The sequence below is a fragment of the Pelobates fuscus genome, chromosome 5 (assembly GCF_036172605.1).
Source record: "Pelobates fuscus isolate aPelFus1 chromosome 5, aPelFus1.pri, whole genome shotgun sequence".
In the NCBI taxonomy this organism is placed as follows: domain Eukaryota; kingdom Metazoa; phylum Chordata; class Amphibia; order Anura; family Pelobatidae; genus Pelobates; species Pelobates fuscus.
The window spans coordinates 1,562,298-1,581,834 of record NC_086321.1 but is presented as its reverse complement, the minus strand read 5'-3'; the positions used below and the strand labels follow the sequence as shown (position 1 = coordinate 1,581,834).

The following is a 19,537-nucleotide window of genomic DNA, read 5'->3' as shown; positions in this document are numbered from 1 at the left end:
TCTCTGCACAACACCACTAGCCTCAATGCCTCTCTCCACAACACCACTAGCCTCAGTGCTTCTCTCCACAACACCACTAGCCTCAGTGCCTCTCTCAACAACACCACTAGCCTCAGTGCCTCTCTCAACAACACCACTAGCCTCAGTGCCTCTCTGCACAACACCACTAGCCTCAGTGCCTCTCTGCACAACACCACTAGCCTCAGTGCCTCTCTGCACAACACCACTAGCCTCAGTGCCTCTCTGCACAACACCACTAGCCTCAGTGCCTCTCTGCACAACACCACTAGCCTCAGTGCCTCTCTGCACAACACCACTAGGTGTGATTTATACGCCCCCAGGACAAATTGAAGAGTTAGATAATCTACTAGTTGAAGAAATAGCTAAAATGACAATGAAGGGGGAAGTTATCATCATGGGTGACTTTAATCTTCCTGACATGAATTGGAAAACCAAAATAGCTGCTTGTGCCAGGAGCACACATATTCTAAACTCCTTACTGGGATTGTCTCTAAAACAAGTCGTTGAGGAGCCAACTCGTATGGAGGCCATACTAGATTTAGTGTTAACAAATGGTATCAGATATTACTGTAGGTGAAAGTTTAAGATCCAGTGATCATCAGTCAGTGTGGTTTAATATAAGAACAGTGCGAGTCACACCACACAAAAACAAAAGTTTTAGACTTTAGAAAAACAGACTTTTCTAAAATTAGAATATGTGTAAAGGAGTCATTATCAGACTGGAGCAATTTAAATGGAGTCCAAGAGAAATGGGATTATTTAAAAGTTGCACTACTGAAGGCAACAGAAAATTGCATTAGGCTTGTCAGTAAAAGCAAAAAATTCAAGAAATCACTGTGGTACTCCGCAGATGTGACCAAAATAGTAAAAAAACAAAAAGTTAGCATTTAGTAATTATAAAAAAAACCAGAGTGAGGAAGACAGAATGATCTATACGATTAGGCAGAAAGAGGCTAAGCAAGTTATAAGAGCTTCCAAATCACACACAGAAGAGAAAATAGCACAGTCAGTATAAAAAAAACAAAAGGGGGACAAAACATTTTTTAGATATATAAATGAGAACAGAAAAGTAAAACAATGATTAGTTAGATTAAAAACAAAATAAGGAAGGTATGTAGAAGATGACAAAGGTCTAGCTGACTGCCTCAATTAATATTTTTGTTCAGTATTTACAGATGAAAATTAAGTAAAGGGGCCTCGGTTAGGAAAAAGGACAAGTGAGTAATTTGTTACATGTGAGTTTACAGAGGAAGAGGTTCTATTTCAACTGTCAAAAGTAAAGACAAATAAGTCAATGGGACCTGATGGAATACACCCAAAGTTATTAAAATAGCTCAGTGGTGTAATAGCAAAACCATTAACAGATTTATTTAACCAATCATTGTTAACAGGAGTAGTCCCAGAAGATTGGAAGTTGGCGAATGTTGTGCCCATTCACAAGAAAGGTAATAGGGAGGAGTCGGGCAACTATAGGCCAGTAAGCCTTACTTCAGTAGTGGGGAAAGTGATGGAAACCATGTTAAAGGATAGGATTGTTGAACATCTAAAAACACATGGATTTCAAGATCAGAGACAACATGGGTTTACTTCAGGGAGATCATGCCAAACTAATCTTATTGATTTTTTTGATTGGGTAACTAAAATAATAGATCAGGGTGGTGCAGTAGACATTGCTTACCTAGATTTCAGTAAGGCTTTTGACACTGTTGCACATAGAAGGCTTATCAATAAACTGCAATCTTTGAGTTTGGATTCCAATGTTGTTGAATGGGTAAGGCAGTGGCTGAGTGACAGGCAACAGAGGGTTGTAGTCAATGGAGTATATTCGAAGCTTGGGCTTGTCACCAGTGGGGTACTTCAGGGATCTGTACTTGGACCCATTCTCTTTGATATTTTTATTAGTGATATTGCAGAAGGTCTTGATGGTAAGGTGTGTCTTTTTGCTGATGATACTAAGATATGTAACAGGGTTGATGTTCCAGGAGGGATAAGCCAAATGGCAAATGATTTAGGTAAACTAGAAAAATGGTCAGAGTTGTGGCAACTGACATTTAATGTGGATAAGTCCAAGATAATGCATCTTGGACGTAAAAACCAAAGGGCAGAGTACAGAATATTTGATCGAGTCCTAACCTCAACATCTGAGGAAAGGGATTTAGGGGTGATTATTTCTGATGACTTAAAGGTAGGCAGACAATGTAATAGAGCAGCTGGAAATGCTAGCAGAATGCTTGGTTATATAGGGAGAGGAATTAGCAGTAGAAAGAGGGAAGTGCTTATGCCATTGTACAGAACACTGGTGAGACCTCACTTGGAGTATTGTACGCAGTACTGGAGACCGTATCTTCAGAAGTATATTGATACTTTAGAGAGAGTTCAGAGAAGGGCTACCAAACTGGTTCATGGATTGCAGGATACAACTTACCAGGAAAGGTTAAAGGATCTTAACATGTATAGCTTGGAGGAAAGACGAGACAGGGGGGATATGATAGAAACATTTAAATACCAAACTGGTTCATGGATTGCAGGATAAAACTTACCAGGAAAGGTTAAAGGATCTTAACATGTATAGCTTGGAGGAAAGATGAGACAGGGGGGATATGATAGAAACATTTAAATACATAAAGGGAATCAACACAGTAAAGGAGGAGACTATATTTAAAAGAAGAAAAACTACCACAACAAGAGGACAGTCATAAATTAGAGGGACAAAGGTTTAAAAATAATATCAGGAAGTATTACTTTACTGAGAGGGTAGTGGATGCATGGAATGGCCTTCCAGCTGAAGTGGTAGAGGGTAACACAGTAAAGGAGTTTAAGCATGTGTGGGATAGGCATAAGGCTATCCTAACTATAAGATAAGGCCAGGGACTAATGAAAGTATTTAAAAAAAATTGGGCAGACTAGATGGGTCGACTGGTTCTTATCTGCCGTCACATTCTATGGTTTTACAACTGCCAGAAGAATTGTTCGGGATACAAATAAAAACCCACAGGTAACCTCAGGAAAAATACAGGCTGCTCTGGAAAAATATGGTGTGGTTGTTTCAAGGAGCACAATACAATGCCACAACAAAAAAATACAATATGGGCGACAACACATTGCCTCACAGCTTCTGGCACACTGTAATTTGGAGTGACGACACCAAAAACGAGCTTTATGGTCACAACCATAAGCGCAGTGTTTGGAGAGGTGTCAACAAAGCCTAATGTGAAAAGAATACCATCCCCACTGTAAAGCATGGTGATGTTTTGGGGGCGTGCGAGCTCTAAAAGGCACGGGAAATCTTGTGAAAATAGGTGACAATATGTATGCAGCATGTTATCAGAAAATACTGGCAGACAATTTGCATTCTTCTGCATGAAGGCTGCGCATGGGACGCTCTTGGACTTTTCAACATAACAATGACCCGAGGCACAAGTTCAAGTTGACCCTCCAGTGGTTACAGCAGAAAAAGGTGAAGGTTCTGGAGTGGCCATAACAGTCTCCAGACCTCAATATCATGAGCCACTCTGGGGAAATCTCAATAGGAAGGAGAGGGACTCCCTGGGCGGCTCCCAGGTGAGTCCCCACACCGCGATCGCCGGCGACTGTGAAAGTACATAGGACGGCTTGGGCGTTCTATGCCGCCCGCCGGCGTTTAGAGCCAGGTCTCCAAGGACGGCATAGAACACCCACGTCCTTAAGGGGTTGAAAAACAGGTACATATATGACCAATTCTCTAAGGGGGATATATTAAGTTATTTTAGATTTAATTAATAATGTTGGTTACTCCAGCTGCTACTGGTATATAATGTATATAGGATGTGCCTGCTATCTCCCTTTTATAAGCTAACTATTATATAATATTATGATTAATAATACAGGAGAGGCTAAACACTGTAATATAGCCTTTTCTCTACTCCAATTTCATTGATATCTGGGAGTATAAGTGATCACCAGACCGATCAGTAAAGCTTTCACTGACCGTGTATTTTATTAGTACCAGGGCCTTTTTCTGTTCTATACCAGGCAGCATTTCCCATCTGTTTTCTTTTGGGAACTGCAAATTATTTCTATAAATATATATATCAAATGTCATTATGTTTATTATTTATTTCAATGTGCTTAACAATTTGTATAACTTTTTTCAGTGACAACCCAGGCAGTCCCCCTGCAGGCAGCAGCCTGGAAGGCTATTCCATCCATGTGATTCTGATTACATCACGATCACATGGGCCGGGGGGCCTGATTGGCCGCAGTCAGGCAGTACCCACGAATCGGAGCACCGATGAATGCCGTGCCAGGTAAGTATAGCAGCGCACAGTACGCCCTGCTGTGTTAATCTTATCAAGTATAGTAATTGACTCATTCATGGTATAGCAAAATTATTATAATTGTATTGTTTTGTTGTATTAGTAAACGTATATATATATATTTTAAGCAATATCTCTTTATTTGCCATCTGCCGTTCATAAGTGTTTATATCACTGCTTACAACAAGAACTACAGGGTCTGTGAAGGCTGTATGTGTATGTGAATACAACCTGATTTTATTCAATCTATATTCCATACATATAAAACCTTAGATCACCCAACAAGGTAAAGTATTTCACTTCTAGTGGCTGTGTGTTCTAAAAAATGCTAGAGTATTTATTTTCTACTGTGTTATATAGAGAGCTTAAATATTCTGCTTATAGCAAATGTGTCTAAGGCAAAGGAAAGGTTTTTTTTTACTGTAAGAACAATAATGATGTGGAATTCTCTGCCTGAAGAAGTGGTTCTATCAGAGTCCATACAGATGTTCAAGCAGCTGCTAGATGCATACTTGCAAAAACAGAATATTCAAGGATATAATCTTTCAATGTAGGGTAATAACTGCTTGATCCAAGGATAAATCTGACTGCCATTCTGGGGTCAAGAAGGATTTTTTTTCCTAGTTTGTTGCAAAATTGGAAGTGCTTCAAACTGGGTTTTTTTGCCTTCTTTTGGATTAACCGCAAAATACAAATGTGAGGAGACTGAACTTGATGGACGCAAGTCTCTTTTCAGCTATGTAACTATGTCAAAGTTACCCAGATCCTTTCGTCTGTTTCCTGCTCCCAACACATGAAATTCAAGACTTGCGGTCTAATATATTCCATTTAGTGACAGGTGCCACTGTAATAATATAATCGGTGTTATTCATTCCACCTGTCAGTGGTTTTAATGTGGCTGATCAATGTACATTCTAGCACCTGTGTGTTATAAGTGAGCTAAAGTATTCCTCTTCTATTGGCTGTTTATTATATAGATCAAGTATTAATCTTTTAGCAGCTATGTTGTACAGAGAGCTAAAGCATGTGTATTATACATAAAAAGAAAACTGTATTATAAAGAAGCACAGTGAGGGAGGAGAGGTTAAGGTGAAGATATTTATTGGTGATAACACTTTGTAGAAAGGTATAAGTAGTACCTCTCACAGGTCCAACCTATAACTTATAAAATCCCAACATGATGCAACATAAAAATAGAGATATTTATTTTAATAGAAATGTAACGGGCCTTTTTATTTATTACATTTAACAGAAGCAGTCAAGGCCTGAGAGTAACAGTTTGATTGTGCATTGCACGTTTTCAGGCACTTTGAGGCAAGAGTACAAGCAACAGAAAGGAGCAGGGGAGGAGCATTCCACTGAGAGCAGGAAGTGACAGTTGTGTGGGGCAGCAGAAGATTAATACTGCTTCAGAGTTAGCAAAATGGCAATAAGGCACCAGAAGCATCTCAAAGGAGCAGAAGAACCAGACACAGCACCGGCGTCATCTGCTAAAGACAAACCATTAGCAGGGTTGCAAAAAATGATTAGGAATGATGACCAGATAACACGGGAGCGGAAAGGTTAGTTGTGACCGTCCTCCCGCAGCTCGGACGGAAGGAATTTATATTGCTGCTGTCTGATCATGGCCAACTTCTTCCGCGCCTCTTCCAGCTCTCGCTCTTTCCGTAACATTTCTTCTTGTGCTGCAATGATCTGCAAGAAACAAATTAAGATTGTTTTTTCTGTAATTTAATTTTCAAAAATATAACCATGTAGTTGTAATGAGTTTACCCCTCTCAGCAGTTCCCTGGCACTGGTACTTGCAGCTAGTTATTCTCTCTGGGCTTGCATCTTGTTCTTTCTCTAAAAGTCATGTACACCATTTTTAAGGTACATGTTTTCAGAGCTCTGAAGGGTTGAGAGGATATTAGATGCTGGAGGGCGCTGATCATTTTATTTGGCAACCTGAGCCCTGCCTATCATTTGCCTCAGGTAAGGACATGTAGTTTTAGTTAAGTTTTGTTTGGGAAGATACCGAAGGCGGTTCAGAGAACTTAAAAAGACTAACAAGGACTCACATGCTGAATACATCGAGCTGCCCTTGGGTGGGTACAAGCCCACAAAGCCCGCACCATGGAAGACTTGCTCCAGCTACTATAACTGTAACAATTTTTCAGTAAAGCTGAGACCAGACATCCAGGAGTGGGTAAGGGACCGCAACCCAACTTCCATCACCAAAGCGGGCTGATGAATACATGGATGCCCGCCGACAGCAGAGACCAGTCCAGTCCAGGCCCTTCTTCAGGCCAGCAGCCGCACCACCCTTCCTAGACAGTTAGTGGGACCCCAGAGGTACTGACAGGAGCTGCTGCGGATAGCACATGACATCCGCTATCCGGGCATTTAGGAGTGAGCCGAACTTGATACCGGCTTACTCAAAACTACTACTGGCATGGGATTTCCCAAGATATTCGGCGGTATTGCCAGACCTGCGATACTTGCCAGAGGGTATGTAAGAGGGGAGACCGCCGCAAGGCTTAACTTCACCCTCTCCCCGTAATTGAGGAACCGTTTAGCAGGATAGCAGTAGACCTGGAGGGACCCTTAGCCAAGCCTAGCCCCACCGGCAAGAAATATATCTTGACAGTGGTGGACTACACTACCAGATACCCAGAGGCGGTGGTGCTGACCAACATCAATGCGGAAACAGTAGTGGAGGCCCTGATGCAAATCTTTTCCCGCATGGATTTCCCCGGGAGATAGTGTCTGATCGTGGTACTCAGTACACCGCAGAGATCACCCAACATATCTCTGGATGCTCTGCGGCATTAAGCCAATTGTAAGCGCTCCCTATCACCCCCAAACTAATGGTCTCTGCGAACGATTCAACGGAACATTAAAACAAATATCCGTTCGAATGTTATTGTATACGAACAACCTTTGTTCATTTCCCGAACGAGGACCACCCCTGTACCCCTATTAGAATGTTCACACCAGTTACTTAAGTGTGAAACCGCTAGGGAAGTAAAGAACGCTACCCCTCCCGAACGTGGACAGTGGCACTTGGTCATTGAGTGCTTGGAACTCTTTCTGGCCAGGCACTCACACGAACCCCGGTAAAGATTATACCGGTGCCGTTCTACTTCCTGACCAACTATGCAATCGGCGTTCAGGTGGAGAGGACAACAGAACAGGGGAGGCATTCGTACCATGAAATAAACACAATCTTTTGCAAGGTGTTCTTACAAGAACACCCGAACAGAGAGAACTTGTAGTTAACAAAGTAATATTAAAGTTAATAAATAAACACAATCTTTTGCAAGGTGTTCTTACAAGAACACCCGAACAGAGAGAACTTGTAGTTAACGAGTAATATTAAACAAATGCATGCAAATTACTTGATTGAAACAAGTATATTGGACTATGCGAATGAAGCGGGTAATGATAAAAAATAAAATAAAAATTTGAATGAGATGACAAACGTACGAATGAAATAATACTTGAATGATACTCGTGAGTGAACAAAATACATGTGAAATGAACTGAACATGGGTATAAATTAACATGTACAAATACAAGAGAGATTCATGAATAACTGCACAAATATACTGAAACAGCCGAATGACAGAACTACATGTAATGTATGAATTATTTACACAAAATAAATGCGAATGCAAAAACGAAATGTAACAGAAGGGAGCCAATCCCTGCGTTTTTAGGCCCGAATGTCGGAATAAACGTGTACATACGTATGCATGCAGAGTCTCGTGTCGGGAAGACGGCAAGTGCCAGCAGTGGAGCCGCAGGGTATTGTAGCCGAAGGTCGGAGGCCAGCGGTGGAGCCATAGGCTGCAGTGAAATGCTTGATGCTAAAAATATGGCGGGACGGGCTGAAGCGCTGGTTGCTACGGTAACCAGAACAAACAGCGGAAGCGGCTGTCACTCGAACGAAAAAACTGCAGGTAAGCAGGGGAGATTGCATTTTATAGAAAAACAAACTCCTCCCACAAATTCAGGCCTAATGGCCTTCTACGTGCAAAACCGCAAGGGAAGTAATTAATGAGTGCTCTACTGGGTGGCCGCCATTTCGTATAGACGAACGCCAACCAAGGGGGATATTCGTATACGGAAAGGAGACGCTTCCCTTGCGTGGTCTTCGCACCGGATCCCCACAAACGGGTTCCTGAGGTTGGTTGGGACACTTTTGGGGTACTGGATGTTCCGGCGGGGGATCACCCTACCTACTCCTAAAGGAGCATAATTACTATCCGGGGTGGTGGTTGCCCAAAGACCGCTCGCTCCAGTGCTACCTGCGTGGAGATATCCACCGAAGAGAGCGACCCGAGCACAGCAATGAAGCCCTGGAACTGTGAGTCAGCCTCCCAGACGCAGAGTTCCGCTGGCCGCCTGGAAGTCAGTGCCGGCCAATAGGAGAAGGGCTACCTTTCAAATTGGTTTGCGCCCTTTCTCCAGATTTAGCATTTAATTTCTGTTTTTTTTTTCTTATTTAGCCTCTCCCTTCATATAGTATTAACCATTCAACAAAGGACATTTTCCCCATGGAGCATTACTTCCCCTCTCAGCAATAGAATCCTATCTTACCTGAGCAATTCCTCCCACCATCTTCTCTTTCACCACCACTGTCTCATCGTGATCCTGGAAAGCAGCAGCTTTCTGTGCAGCCTTTACCAGATTGTCTGATGCTCTCTTCACGGCATTTCCAGCAACCTATGAACAAAGAAGAATATGTGCTAAAGTCCTGAGAAACATCAAAACTACTCCGAAACTCCTCTCCTGCGGCCTCTTCCTCCGAACCTCCCTCCTGCCACTACCTCCTCTGAAGCTCCTTTCCTGCCACTACCTCCTCTGAAGCTCCTTTCCTGCCATCTCCTCCTCTGAAAATCCTTTCCCGCCACCTCCTACTCCGAAACTCCTCTCCTGCTAACTTATCCTCTGAAACTCCCCCCCTGCCACCTCATCCTACAAAACTTCCCTCCTGCCACCTCCTCCACCGATACTCCTCTTCTGCCATCCCCTCCTCCGAAACTTCCCTCCTGCCACTTCTACCTCCTCCACCGAAACTTCTTATGCCACCTCCTCCTTCAAAACGCTTTTCCTGCCACCTCCTCCTTCAACAGTGGTTAGTTTACAACCGCAAAAAAGATATATCTACTAAAACTTAAACTGTAGGGAAACTTGCACTAAAATTGCCTAGAAGCACATACAAAGGGGAGGAGGAGAAGGGAAAGAAAAAGAGAGAAGGAAAAATAAGCTGGCAGTGGATTGCCTATAATTTTATTTAGGTAATCCTTTACTTCACCCCAAATTCTTCTAATTAGTGAATCAAACATACTTCACAATAGCAGGAACAAGGTAGTGCGAAACGGCATGCAAGACACAAAAAAGAAAAACCCACAAAGATAGCATTAGAACAAGATCATATAAGCTCCAGAAAAAGAACAACAAAATTAAAATACAAATGGCTAGATAAAAGATGCAAAATGGCAAGTACCTGAAAAAAAAAGAAAAGCTTGAAAACAAACCAGAAAAACTCATTTCTTTTTTTCACCAAATCCACGAATAAGTCTAACCTGGAGGAATCCCTCCTCTCAAATAACCCATTAGAGGTAGACATTAACAAAGGACAGGTTGAGGGAAACCAAGAGTCGAGAGGAGGAAGAAATTAATATGACAATCTACACTTGGACACACAATTTGGGAAACAGAGAAGAAATCCAAATTAATACTTTGGCTATTAGGAAAGACCTGCAGACTTTGAATACACTAATCCAAGGAATAGAAGAAAAACTAAACGGGTTGGAACAAAAGGAAAGATTCCACAAAGAAGAGCATTTGGTGCTGGAAAAAAAATGGCTGACATGGAAAACAAATTGATAGACCTGGAAGACCGGTCAACAATTTAAGATTCAGAGGAATATCAGAACAAATGAACGCAAAACAATTTGGAGTCATACATAGAGGAGTTTAATAACAATCTGCAAGTAGAATGGGACAGCAGAATCCCTATGATGGAGAGATGCCACAGAGTGAATAAACCTAAGGGGGTCCCCAGACCACCTCCCAAGAGATGTTCTGATATGTTGCGCCTCTTATAAAATTAAGACGCACATACTGTGAGCCATAAGAAGCAATGGATTCGCAGAAGAATACAAAACACTCAAAATAGTTCAGGACCTATCATGGTAAACCAGACAAAACCTCTTCTGAAGGCACATCCATCTTGAGACAGAACAATATTAATTACCGATGGGGGTTCACCTGAAAATTCTAATATCGCACAGAGGAAAAATCACTCCCATTAATCATGCAGATGATCAGAAAATAATATTGGGAGAAGCTCAAATCACTAGATAACAAACAGCGTAGTCTCAATTTTACCTAAAATAGGTAATTCAACCTTTAAAGGAGGGAAAACTCAAAGAATGACTTTGTAAATAAGAAGATCCACGGACTATATATAAACACAGGAATATCTTCCTCCTTTTTATCTTTCTAGGAATAATAGCACAAGGGGAAAACGGGGTAACCTAAGGAATAGATCAATTCAGGAACATAGGGGAAACAAAATAATGATAAAATAGAATGTAGAATATATCAGGAAATTGATTACACTTTCACTAAGACAACCAATTCACAAAATGAAGAAAAGCACCTCTACATATAGGCTCACAGAGTGAAATGATATAAAATACACCTATAATAATAGGAAGAGATAGATATGAAATATACACCAACACAAGGAGGAAGAAGGAAAGGAAGAGAAACGTACTACCTCATCCTACGAAACTTCCCTCCTGCCCCCTCCTCCTTCAAAACTCTTTTCCTGCCACCTCCTAATCTGAAACTCCTCTCCTGCCCCCTCCTCCAAAATCCCTCTCCTGCCCTGGCCTCAGAGTAAGAAATCCCTTTGGCACCCTCCTCCATCAAAGGAAATCCCTCTCTCCTGCCCCCTCCTTCTCAGAGAAAAATATCCCTCTCCTGTCCCCTCCTTCTCAGAGAAAAATATCCCTCTCCTAGCCCCTTCCTCCTCCGCCTCAGCGAAGGAAATCCCTCTCTCCGGCCCCCTCCAGCTCAGGGAGAGAAAGCCTTTACTGGGGACATCTTCTCTTGCTGTCACAGAGTGCTCACTCACCTGTAATCTTTTCATGGCCTCTGAATCATGATCGGCTTTTACTTTGCAGGCCACCAGAAGTTGAGCCGTGGAAGCTGCCACTTGCTTTGCTGACGAAATTAGTTTCTCTTCACTAGCATGACCCTGTACAGCAGAATTTGCAGCTTCGCACAGGTTACTAGTTGCAGCAGCCACCATGCGAGCCTGGAGCAAAAGTAAAAATCCTTAGGATGGATGGAATGATGCCAAGAGGCAGATGGACTTTTCACATGTAGTGTGTACTTCTTAATCATAAGACATGCTATACTCACTGCAGATATTAGCCCTTGGGACCACTGACCATCATCTACAGCATTGGCTGGAATAGCTCCGACCTAAGCAAGAGAGAAAACATATCCAACAATAGGTTAGAAATTAGTTTATTGGAAGACTGAAGAGACGAAACAGAAGCAAGGGCTTAGAAAGGGAAGCAAAAGTAAGTGGTTAAAGGGGCACTATAGTCATCAGACCAACTACAGCTTAATGGCTAAAGCCTGCCATGCAGAGAAAAGGCAGTGTTTACATTGCTCCCTAGTAGCTCTAGTGACAAGTCATTCAGATGGCGGCTAGAGGTGCTTCAAAGTGTGACTGACATTCACTGTCTCCACACGCTGCATGGAGACACTGAACGTTTCCAATAGAGATGCATGAATTCAACGCATCTCTATGAGGAGATGCTGATTGGTGCACGATAGCCTCACAACGCTTTCCTATGGGTTGGCAGGGAAAACCAGGGGACAGGGGATCTAAATAGTGATTTTACCACTATAGTGTCAGAAATATAGGTCTCTGTCCCTGACACTATAGTGTTCATTTATGGTTGACTGAAGGCCAGAGAAAGAAGTGGGAAAAGTGGACAGACGAGGAAGGGGGGGGGGGGGGAATAAGGTGGAGAGGTGAAAATCAGAGAAAGAAGGGGGAATGTGGAGAGACAAGAGTCAGAGAGAGGAGACAGGGAGTTGAAGAGGTGATATGAGGGGCAGAGAAAGGAGGGTGGAAGATGGACAGGTGATGGGAAGGAAAGTGAGGAAGGAAGATGGACTTGAAAGCAGCAAATAAAATGGTGATAACGGAGGCATTGGACTAGCAAGGGACAGAGAAAGGAGAGGGAGATGAAAGAAGGTCGAGTGGTGTATGGTGGAGAAAGGTGTAGGAGGTGGAGAGGCAAAGAGTCAGAGAATTGGCGGAAGGTGGAGAGGTGAGGAGCAGGTAAAGAGGGGATGGAACTAGCGAGTGGCAAAGGTGGATAGGTGAGAGGCAGAAAAAGGAAGAAGGCGGACTGATGAGGAGCACAGACAGTGGTGGTGATGGAGGATTTGGACAGGCAAGGGACAGAGAAAGGAGAGGGTTGAAAAGAAGATTAGATGGAATGAATAGAGTAAAGGATAGAATACAGACAAGGTCTTACCTTGCCTTGGGCAACCAGCTCTCTTTGAGCGGCAGAGGCTGCTTTCACCAGAGCACTGGTCGCAGCTGCTATAGACTTTGCTGCCTCTAGGATTTGCTCCTCGAAATTCAAGCTCTCATCGGCTTGCTGCAAGAAGAGAGTGATAGATTGTCAGGCACAGTAACTGCAATGGATTTATCGCGAAAAACAATCAGGGCCTTAATCCTTCTTTTATATCAGAGGGATTTAAGCCATTCCTTGGGATTATCCTGTGTAGAAGATATAGAAAGTAAAATCTGAGTAATGTACAGCCTTCACAACCAACAAATCCCAATGAATATCGACATTTGCAATATTTATTTATATGATGGAGAATAACATTTTCTCATAGAAACATGGAATGTGACGGCAGATAAGAACCATCTGGCACATCTAGTCTGCCCAATTTTCTAAATATTCTCATTAGTCCCATACAATTTTAGATGTTCAACAATCCTATCCTTTAACATGGTTTCCATCACTTTCCCCACTACTGAAGTAAGGCTTACTGGCCTATAGTTGCCCGACTCCTCCCTATTACCTTTCTTGTGAATGGGCGCAACATTCGCTAACTTCCAATCTTCTGGGACTACTCCTGTTAACAATGATTAGTTAAATAATAACTTTCTCCCCGAGTATGGTGTGATCCCTGCCTCGGTGATCTCATTCTCCCTGAGTATGGTGTGATCCCAGCCTCGGTAATCTCATTCTCCCAGAGTATGGTGTGATCCCTGCCTCGGTAATCATATTCTCCCCGAGTATGGTGTGATCCCAGCCTCGGTAATCTCATTCTCCCCGAGTATGGTGTGATCCCTGCCTCGGTAATCTCATTCTCCCAGAGTATGGTGTGATTCCAGCCTCGGTAATCTCATTCTCCCAGAGTATGGTGTGATTCCAGCCTCGGTAATCTGATTCTCCCTGAGCATGGTGTGATCCCAGCCCCGGTCCTCTCATTCTCCTTAAGCATGGTGTGATCTCAGCCCCGGTGATCTCATTCTCCCTGAGCATGGTGTGATCCCAACTTGATAAGATATGTGGCCTAACGTGATGATTATTGCAGATTATTTCTGTCTGATAATTACCTATAAAGAACTCATTAAGTTGGCCTGACTTAGCGTGACGTTATGCCCACCAGGATATTGGCGTCTTTGTGTTCCAGATACCATTAGACGTAGGTGATCTGACACAGTAATCAATAGAACGCTCACCTTTGGTTTAGCTCGTGGTTTTAGCTGTTCCAATTTCTTGGCTGCAGCCTCTATTGCAGCAGCAGCTCCAAGTAGCTCATTCTCTGCAATGACTGTGGGGTCTTCAGGGTCAACCCATTCAGTACCTGGAGGTAATACAAGGGAATGAATGAAACCTAATGTGGTTCTTGTGGAGATGTCCTGTATGTGCCAATGTAGCGGAGAGCTGGTCTTTCACAGGTTAACTCCACTAAAGATCCCAGTAAGGCTCAGGAACAAGCAATAAAATACGATAGAGTAATAATCCCAGAAGGCAAGGTAATCCACAAATATTCCCATACAGATCCCAATGACTGGACGACACACAGCATCAGGAGCAGAACTGACTTTTAATCCACACAACTTCCTTATAAAGCATTCTCCCATGCAAGGGAGAGATTCACCATAATTAGTCCAGTTGCCAATAATGTAACAGTTACCTCCCACACATCTCCTCCCCTCAGTGTGACACATAATCCTATTAAACATACTGTACTTTTCCCTGAATTCTAGATGAACCCCAAAACAAGCAGTGATAATAATAATTTGGGTATCCCCTGGTAGCCCTGATCTGGGTGACTAACATATTCACAATTCATCCAGATCGGACAAGGGGTTCGGGAGTTAGGTGGAGGGTGTTAATTGACCGACCGCACAAGAGGTGGTATCCGAAAAAGGCTCCATGAGTTTTGGCCTTGCGGTCGGTCTCTGTTCGGGAGTTAAAACACATAGAAATACCTGCCATCCACAGCTAATCTTCCATTCGTATTAATTCCCTTGTTCGGTACATTGATTTTGCCGAACAAGGGGCTGCCTATTCTCTCCGTTTGTGAGTTATGGAGCTCTGGAGGTCTCAGCGGTGTTCGGTTGTTTGAGTGTCCGATTTGAGTTCCAGACACTTGACGACCAAACACCGCTGAGATTTTCATGCGTAAGATGGCCACCGCACGTGGCTCGTATGCCGAACGGCGACCACACAGGCACACACAATGAATAAATTAAGCTGCAGTTTGCAGAGTGTGAACGCTTAACGAGGCGCACACTTCTCACTGGGGTGGTCTGATGGTTCGGTAGCTTCATTCGTATGAAACTACCAAACCATCATGCGAATACTACATACACTTTACCGATATACAGGGAAACAATTATACGAATACATTTTCTATACGAATTTCTATGGACAGCATCAATACAATCTGCTACAGCCAATTTCAGACTTTACCACAAATAACAGGCAGACAGACAGGAGAGGTGATAATCGTGGATACCTTTCATGGCCTCGGCAGCCTGGATTAGCTCAGTAACAGATCCAGCCACTTGTTTAGAGTATGCAGTCAGCTGCTGCTTCAGGTCCATGTTTGGTTTTTGCAGGATCTGAAGGCAAAGTTAGACCACTTGAGTCAAAAGAGCTGGAGTACAGACCAAGCGTTCGTAGAGGAGGGTTCTTCAATAATACAAGACTTGTAACAAGCTAAATGCTAAATTATGCGTAGATAAATTGCAAAACTGGAAAAGGAAACACACTCAATCCACTTAAGACAGGGTGCTTAGCTAGACCAAGGGCCAGCACAAGCCCAGAAGATAAATACCAGTATTAAAAAATGGTCCAGACACCTTTATTAGAACATGTGGAACACTGCAACGTTTTGACTCCCAGTGGAGAGTCTTTGTCAAGCTTGAGTTATACATAGAGACTGAATTGGAGAAACTGGAAAAACCACTAAAATACAGCACCACAGAAAGATTACCAAAGGGCACAATGAACAATGAAGGAGGAGTTAATCAGAAAAAGACAGAAATAGGAACTGGAGGATGGGAATGCCAATGCCCATCATACTCACCACTAACACGTGCTCTAATAACTGTAGGTAGCCCGAAGCACACTCCTTTCCAAAGCGCATTGCGCGAAGGCGTACATCAGGGCTCACTTCAGGGTGATAGGCGGCTTCCTAAAAAGGACACGTGCTCATTATATTCCACATTTTAACATGCATAGAGTCCCTTAGTCTATCCACTCCCGTCTTTCACCACTATGTTTAGCCCTGGTGCATTGGAGTACACATGCAGCCAATCGCCACCCATCAATATCTGTGCAGTGGTACAACTACCTGCACTGCAACTGCACAAGCTCGCATAGAGGACTTGGAGTTCCACCTCTGTGAGACTGCTGCCAGCCAATCATTCAGAAAAAATCCTGCAGCTGCATGGAGAGAGGGAAGCAAAGCCCCCCTGGCCACACACTGGGTGGACTTACTATCTGGGCTTGCGCTGAAGCCCACACAGGACTCTTCAAGATGGAGTCGTACTAGCTGATCGAGCTGATGAGAACCCACTGGGAAATAGGGGAAGCTGACTGGGGCCTGAGGAGAAACAATGAAAGTTTGCAGTGAAGGAGGGAGAGAGTATTTATGTGTATGTCTCTCTTATAGTGAATTGGTATATGTGCATCTTTTTGTGGAAGTGTTTTTGTATGTGTCAATGAATGTGTATATGTGAACACGCGTCTGCATTCAAACAGCAGTGCTACACATAAGCACTCCACTGCAGGCAAATGCCAGCCCTGTACACAATATAAACGTTTTCATGCAAACGCCAACACTTCCAAAAAAAAAAAAAACCAGCTATATACAAACACACATACCCCATACAGAAACATGCATACATTCACACACATACTACCATACAGTAACATGCCTATATTCGGACTCATACTCCTTGCAGAAACTACCCAATATTCCCACACATATTCCATACAGAAACTACCCTACATTAACACACATACTATTATACAGAAACTACCCTACATTCACACACATACTCCATACAGAAACTACCCTACATTCACACACATACTCCATACAGAAACTACCCTACATTCACACACATACTATTATACAGAAACTACTCTACATTCACACACATACTTTTATACAGAAACTACCCTACATTCACACACATACTCCATGCAGAAACTACCCTACATTCACACACATACTATTATACAGAAACTACTCTACATTCACACACATACTATTATACAGAAACTACTCTACATTCACACACATACTTTTATACAGAAACTACCCTACATTCACACACATACTCCATGCAGAAACTACCCTACATTCACACACATACTATTATACAGAAACTACTCTACATTCACACACATACTTTTATACAGAAACTACCCTACATTCACACACATACTCCATGCAGAAACTACCCTACATTCACACACATACTATTATACAGAAACTACTCTACATTCACACACATACTATTATACAGAAACTACTCTACATTCACACACATACTTTTATACAGAAACTACCCTACATTCACACACATACTCCATGCAGAAACTACCCTACATTCACACACATACTATTATACAGAAACTACCCTACATTCACACACATACTATTATACAGAAACTACTCTACATTCACACACATACTTTTATACAGAAACTACCCTACATTCACACACATACTCCATGCAGAAACTACCCTACATTCACACACATACTATTATACAGAAACTACTCTACATTCACACACATACTTTTATACAGAAACTACCCTACATTCACACACATACTCCATGCAGAAACTACCCTACATTCACACACATACTCCATACAGAAACTACCCTACATTCACACACATACTATTATACAGAAACTACTCTACATTCACACACATACTTTTATACAGAAACTACCCTACATTCACACACATACTCCATGCAGAAACTACCCTACATTCACACACATACTCCATACAGAAACTACCCTACATTCACACACATACTCCATACAGAAACTACCCTACATTCACACACATACTCCATACAGAAACTACCCCACACACAGGCACTGCTCATAAGTTGTGTGACAGATCTACCTTTTGGCCACCCCTGTTCTGTAGAGGGGCCCATATTGTTTTTTTCTTGTACATGGGCTCTCAATACATTAATCCCGCCACTGTATCTGTTTATTCTAGGTATGGCTATAAATTAATCTAATTCTTCATGTGGTCTAAATTGCAATGCTTGAGCAACAGAAAATGTAAATGTTCACAGACAAAACCCTACTGTCCGTTACTTGACCTCATAGCCAACACTTGATAAAAGGATTCACAAAAAATTTATTTGGCTTCCTTCTCACATACTAGTCTCTCTTTAAAACACTGTATGAATCCGCTGCCTTCACAAATTACTTTTGAGAGTACTACATCTGCTCAAACATGCTCTGCTGATGCAGAGGAAATAAGCAATTTCACTGGCTAACCCTCTGGCTCCTCCAACCTTGGACATCTCTCACAGTTTTAAAGACCTGTTTCAAAGTAATGTTTCCTCATTCTTCAACCACAACAAGGTTGTATCCATATGACAAAAAAAAAAAAGTAGACGTAAAGAGCTGTGCCTCCGTTTTCTTTTTAGAAAGTGACATACTTTGCAGGAGTGAAGCATGTCTGCAATAGCACGTCTGCTCAGGTTGGCTGTAGCGATCACATCTTCCTGACGGCAGGAGTTTCCAGCAGCGACAGCTTTGGCGGTAGCCATTGTAATTCCTTTGGTCATGCGAATAAATTCTTCAGGGGTGGAAGTTTTGGGTGGAGGTTCTGGGGCTGAAAACACCTTTAAAGAAAACAATCAACATGGAGAGGAAGAATAATAGAGAAGGGAAATGTCATGTGTTCACATAGAGTCTTTACCAGAAACAACAGATAACTCACCACCAGTTCCTGACGTATGTGCTCTATAGTAGCTTCAAGGGCGCGTGTCCCCTTGGTGGCCTCATCTTCCACTGCTTTCACCGTCTTCAACAGTGATGTGACATTGGTCACCATTACCTAGAAATACAGTATAATTACCCATAATAAGGTTGATGTATAATGACTATCTCACATCACATTTCAGGACACTGTCACTGAAGTCCTTAATACCTTGGCTGAATTCTTCAGCTGGTAGACCGAGGGGTCATCACTAGACTTGCCAGCTGCAGCTTTGGTGGCACTAATCAGATCCCCCAAAGCCTTTGCCACATCTTTCACTGCGTTGATCAGGACCACCTACATAGAGAGCAAACACCATTAAAACTTCCAGAAAAGGAAATAAATTAGAAGAAATAGAACAGCTGTTAGTCCAAGGAGTTTGCCATTAATGTGGATCTTGTTGAATGATTTGTGATAGGTCAAACACCAATGGCATGACACAGAAGTAAAAGCTTTTATACAAAACTTCATCAAGTAGTAAATCCCTTGACAAAATCAAAAACCTAGTTTTCAGAATAGCAGGTCAATATGAAACAATCAATGCTGGTCCCATTTCTCTATTAAGTGTTAACATGCCTGATGCAAGGAAACAACAGTCTCATCCGGCCACCACAAAATAGTAAAATGAGATCCGT

At 42.5% G+C, this 19,537-nt stretch overlaps 1 protein-coding gene across 3 annotated transcripts in view; it reads right to left on the bottom strand.

Annotated features, from left to right (window-relative positions):
* Positions 1-5,400: 5,400 nt before the first annotated feature.
* LOC134610547 (talin-1-like) overlaps positions 5,401-19,537 on the bottom strand; it is a 99,219-nt gene continuing 85,082 nt past the window's right edge. For all 3 annotated transcript variants that reach the window (XM_063453514.1, XM_063453516.1, XM_063453515.1), the window contains 11 exons: positions 19,074-19,199; positions 18,864-18,980; positions 18,580-18,765; positions 15,963-16,070; positions 15,390-15,495; positions 14,104-14,228; positions 12,878-13,003; positions 11,742-11,804; positions 11,452-11,634; positions 8,901-9,026; positions 5,401-6,011 (listed from right to left, as the gene is read on the bottom strand). In XM_063453514.1, coding sequence (XP_063309584.1) covers positions 5,880-6,011; positions 8,901-9,026; positions 11,452-11,634; positions 11,742-11,804; positions 12,878-13,003; positions 14,104-14,228; positions 15,390-15,495; positions 15,963-16,070; positions 18,580-18,765; positions 18,864-18,980; positions 19,074-19,199 — 1,398 coding nt within the window. In that variant the 3' untranslated portion in view covers positions 5,401-5,879. The remainder of the gene's footprint in view (positions 6,012-8,900; positions 9,027-11,451; positions 11,635-11,741; positions 11,805-12,877; positions 13,004-14,103; positions 14,229-15,389; positions 15,496-15,962; positions 16,071-18,579; positions 18,766-18,863; positions 18,981-19,073; positions 19,200-19,537) is intronic.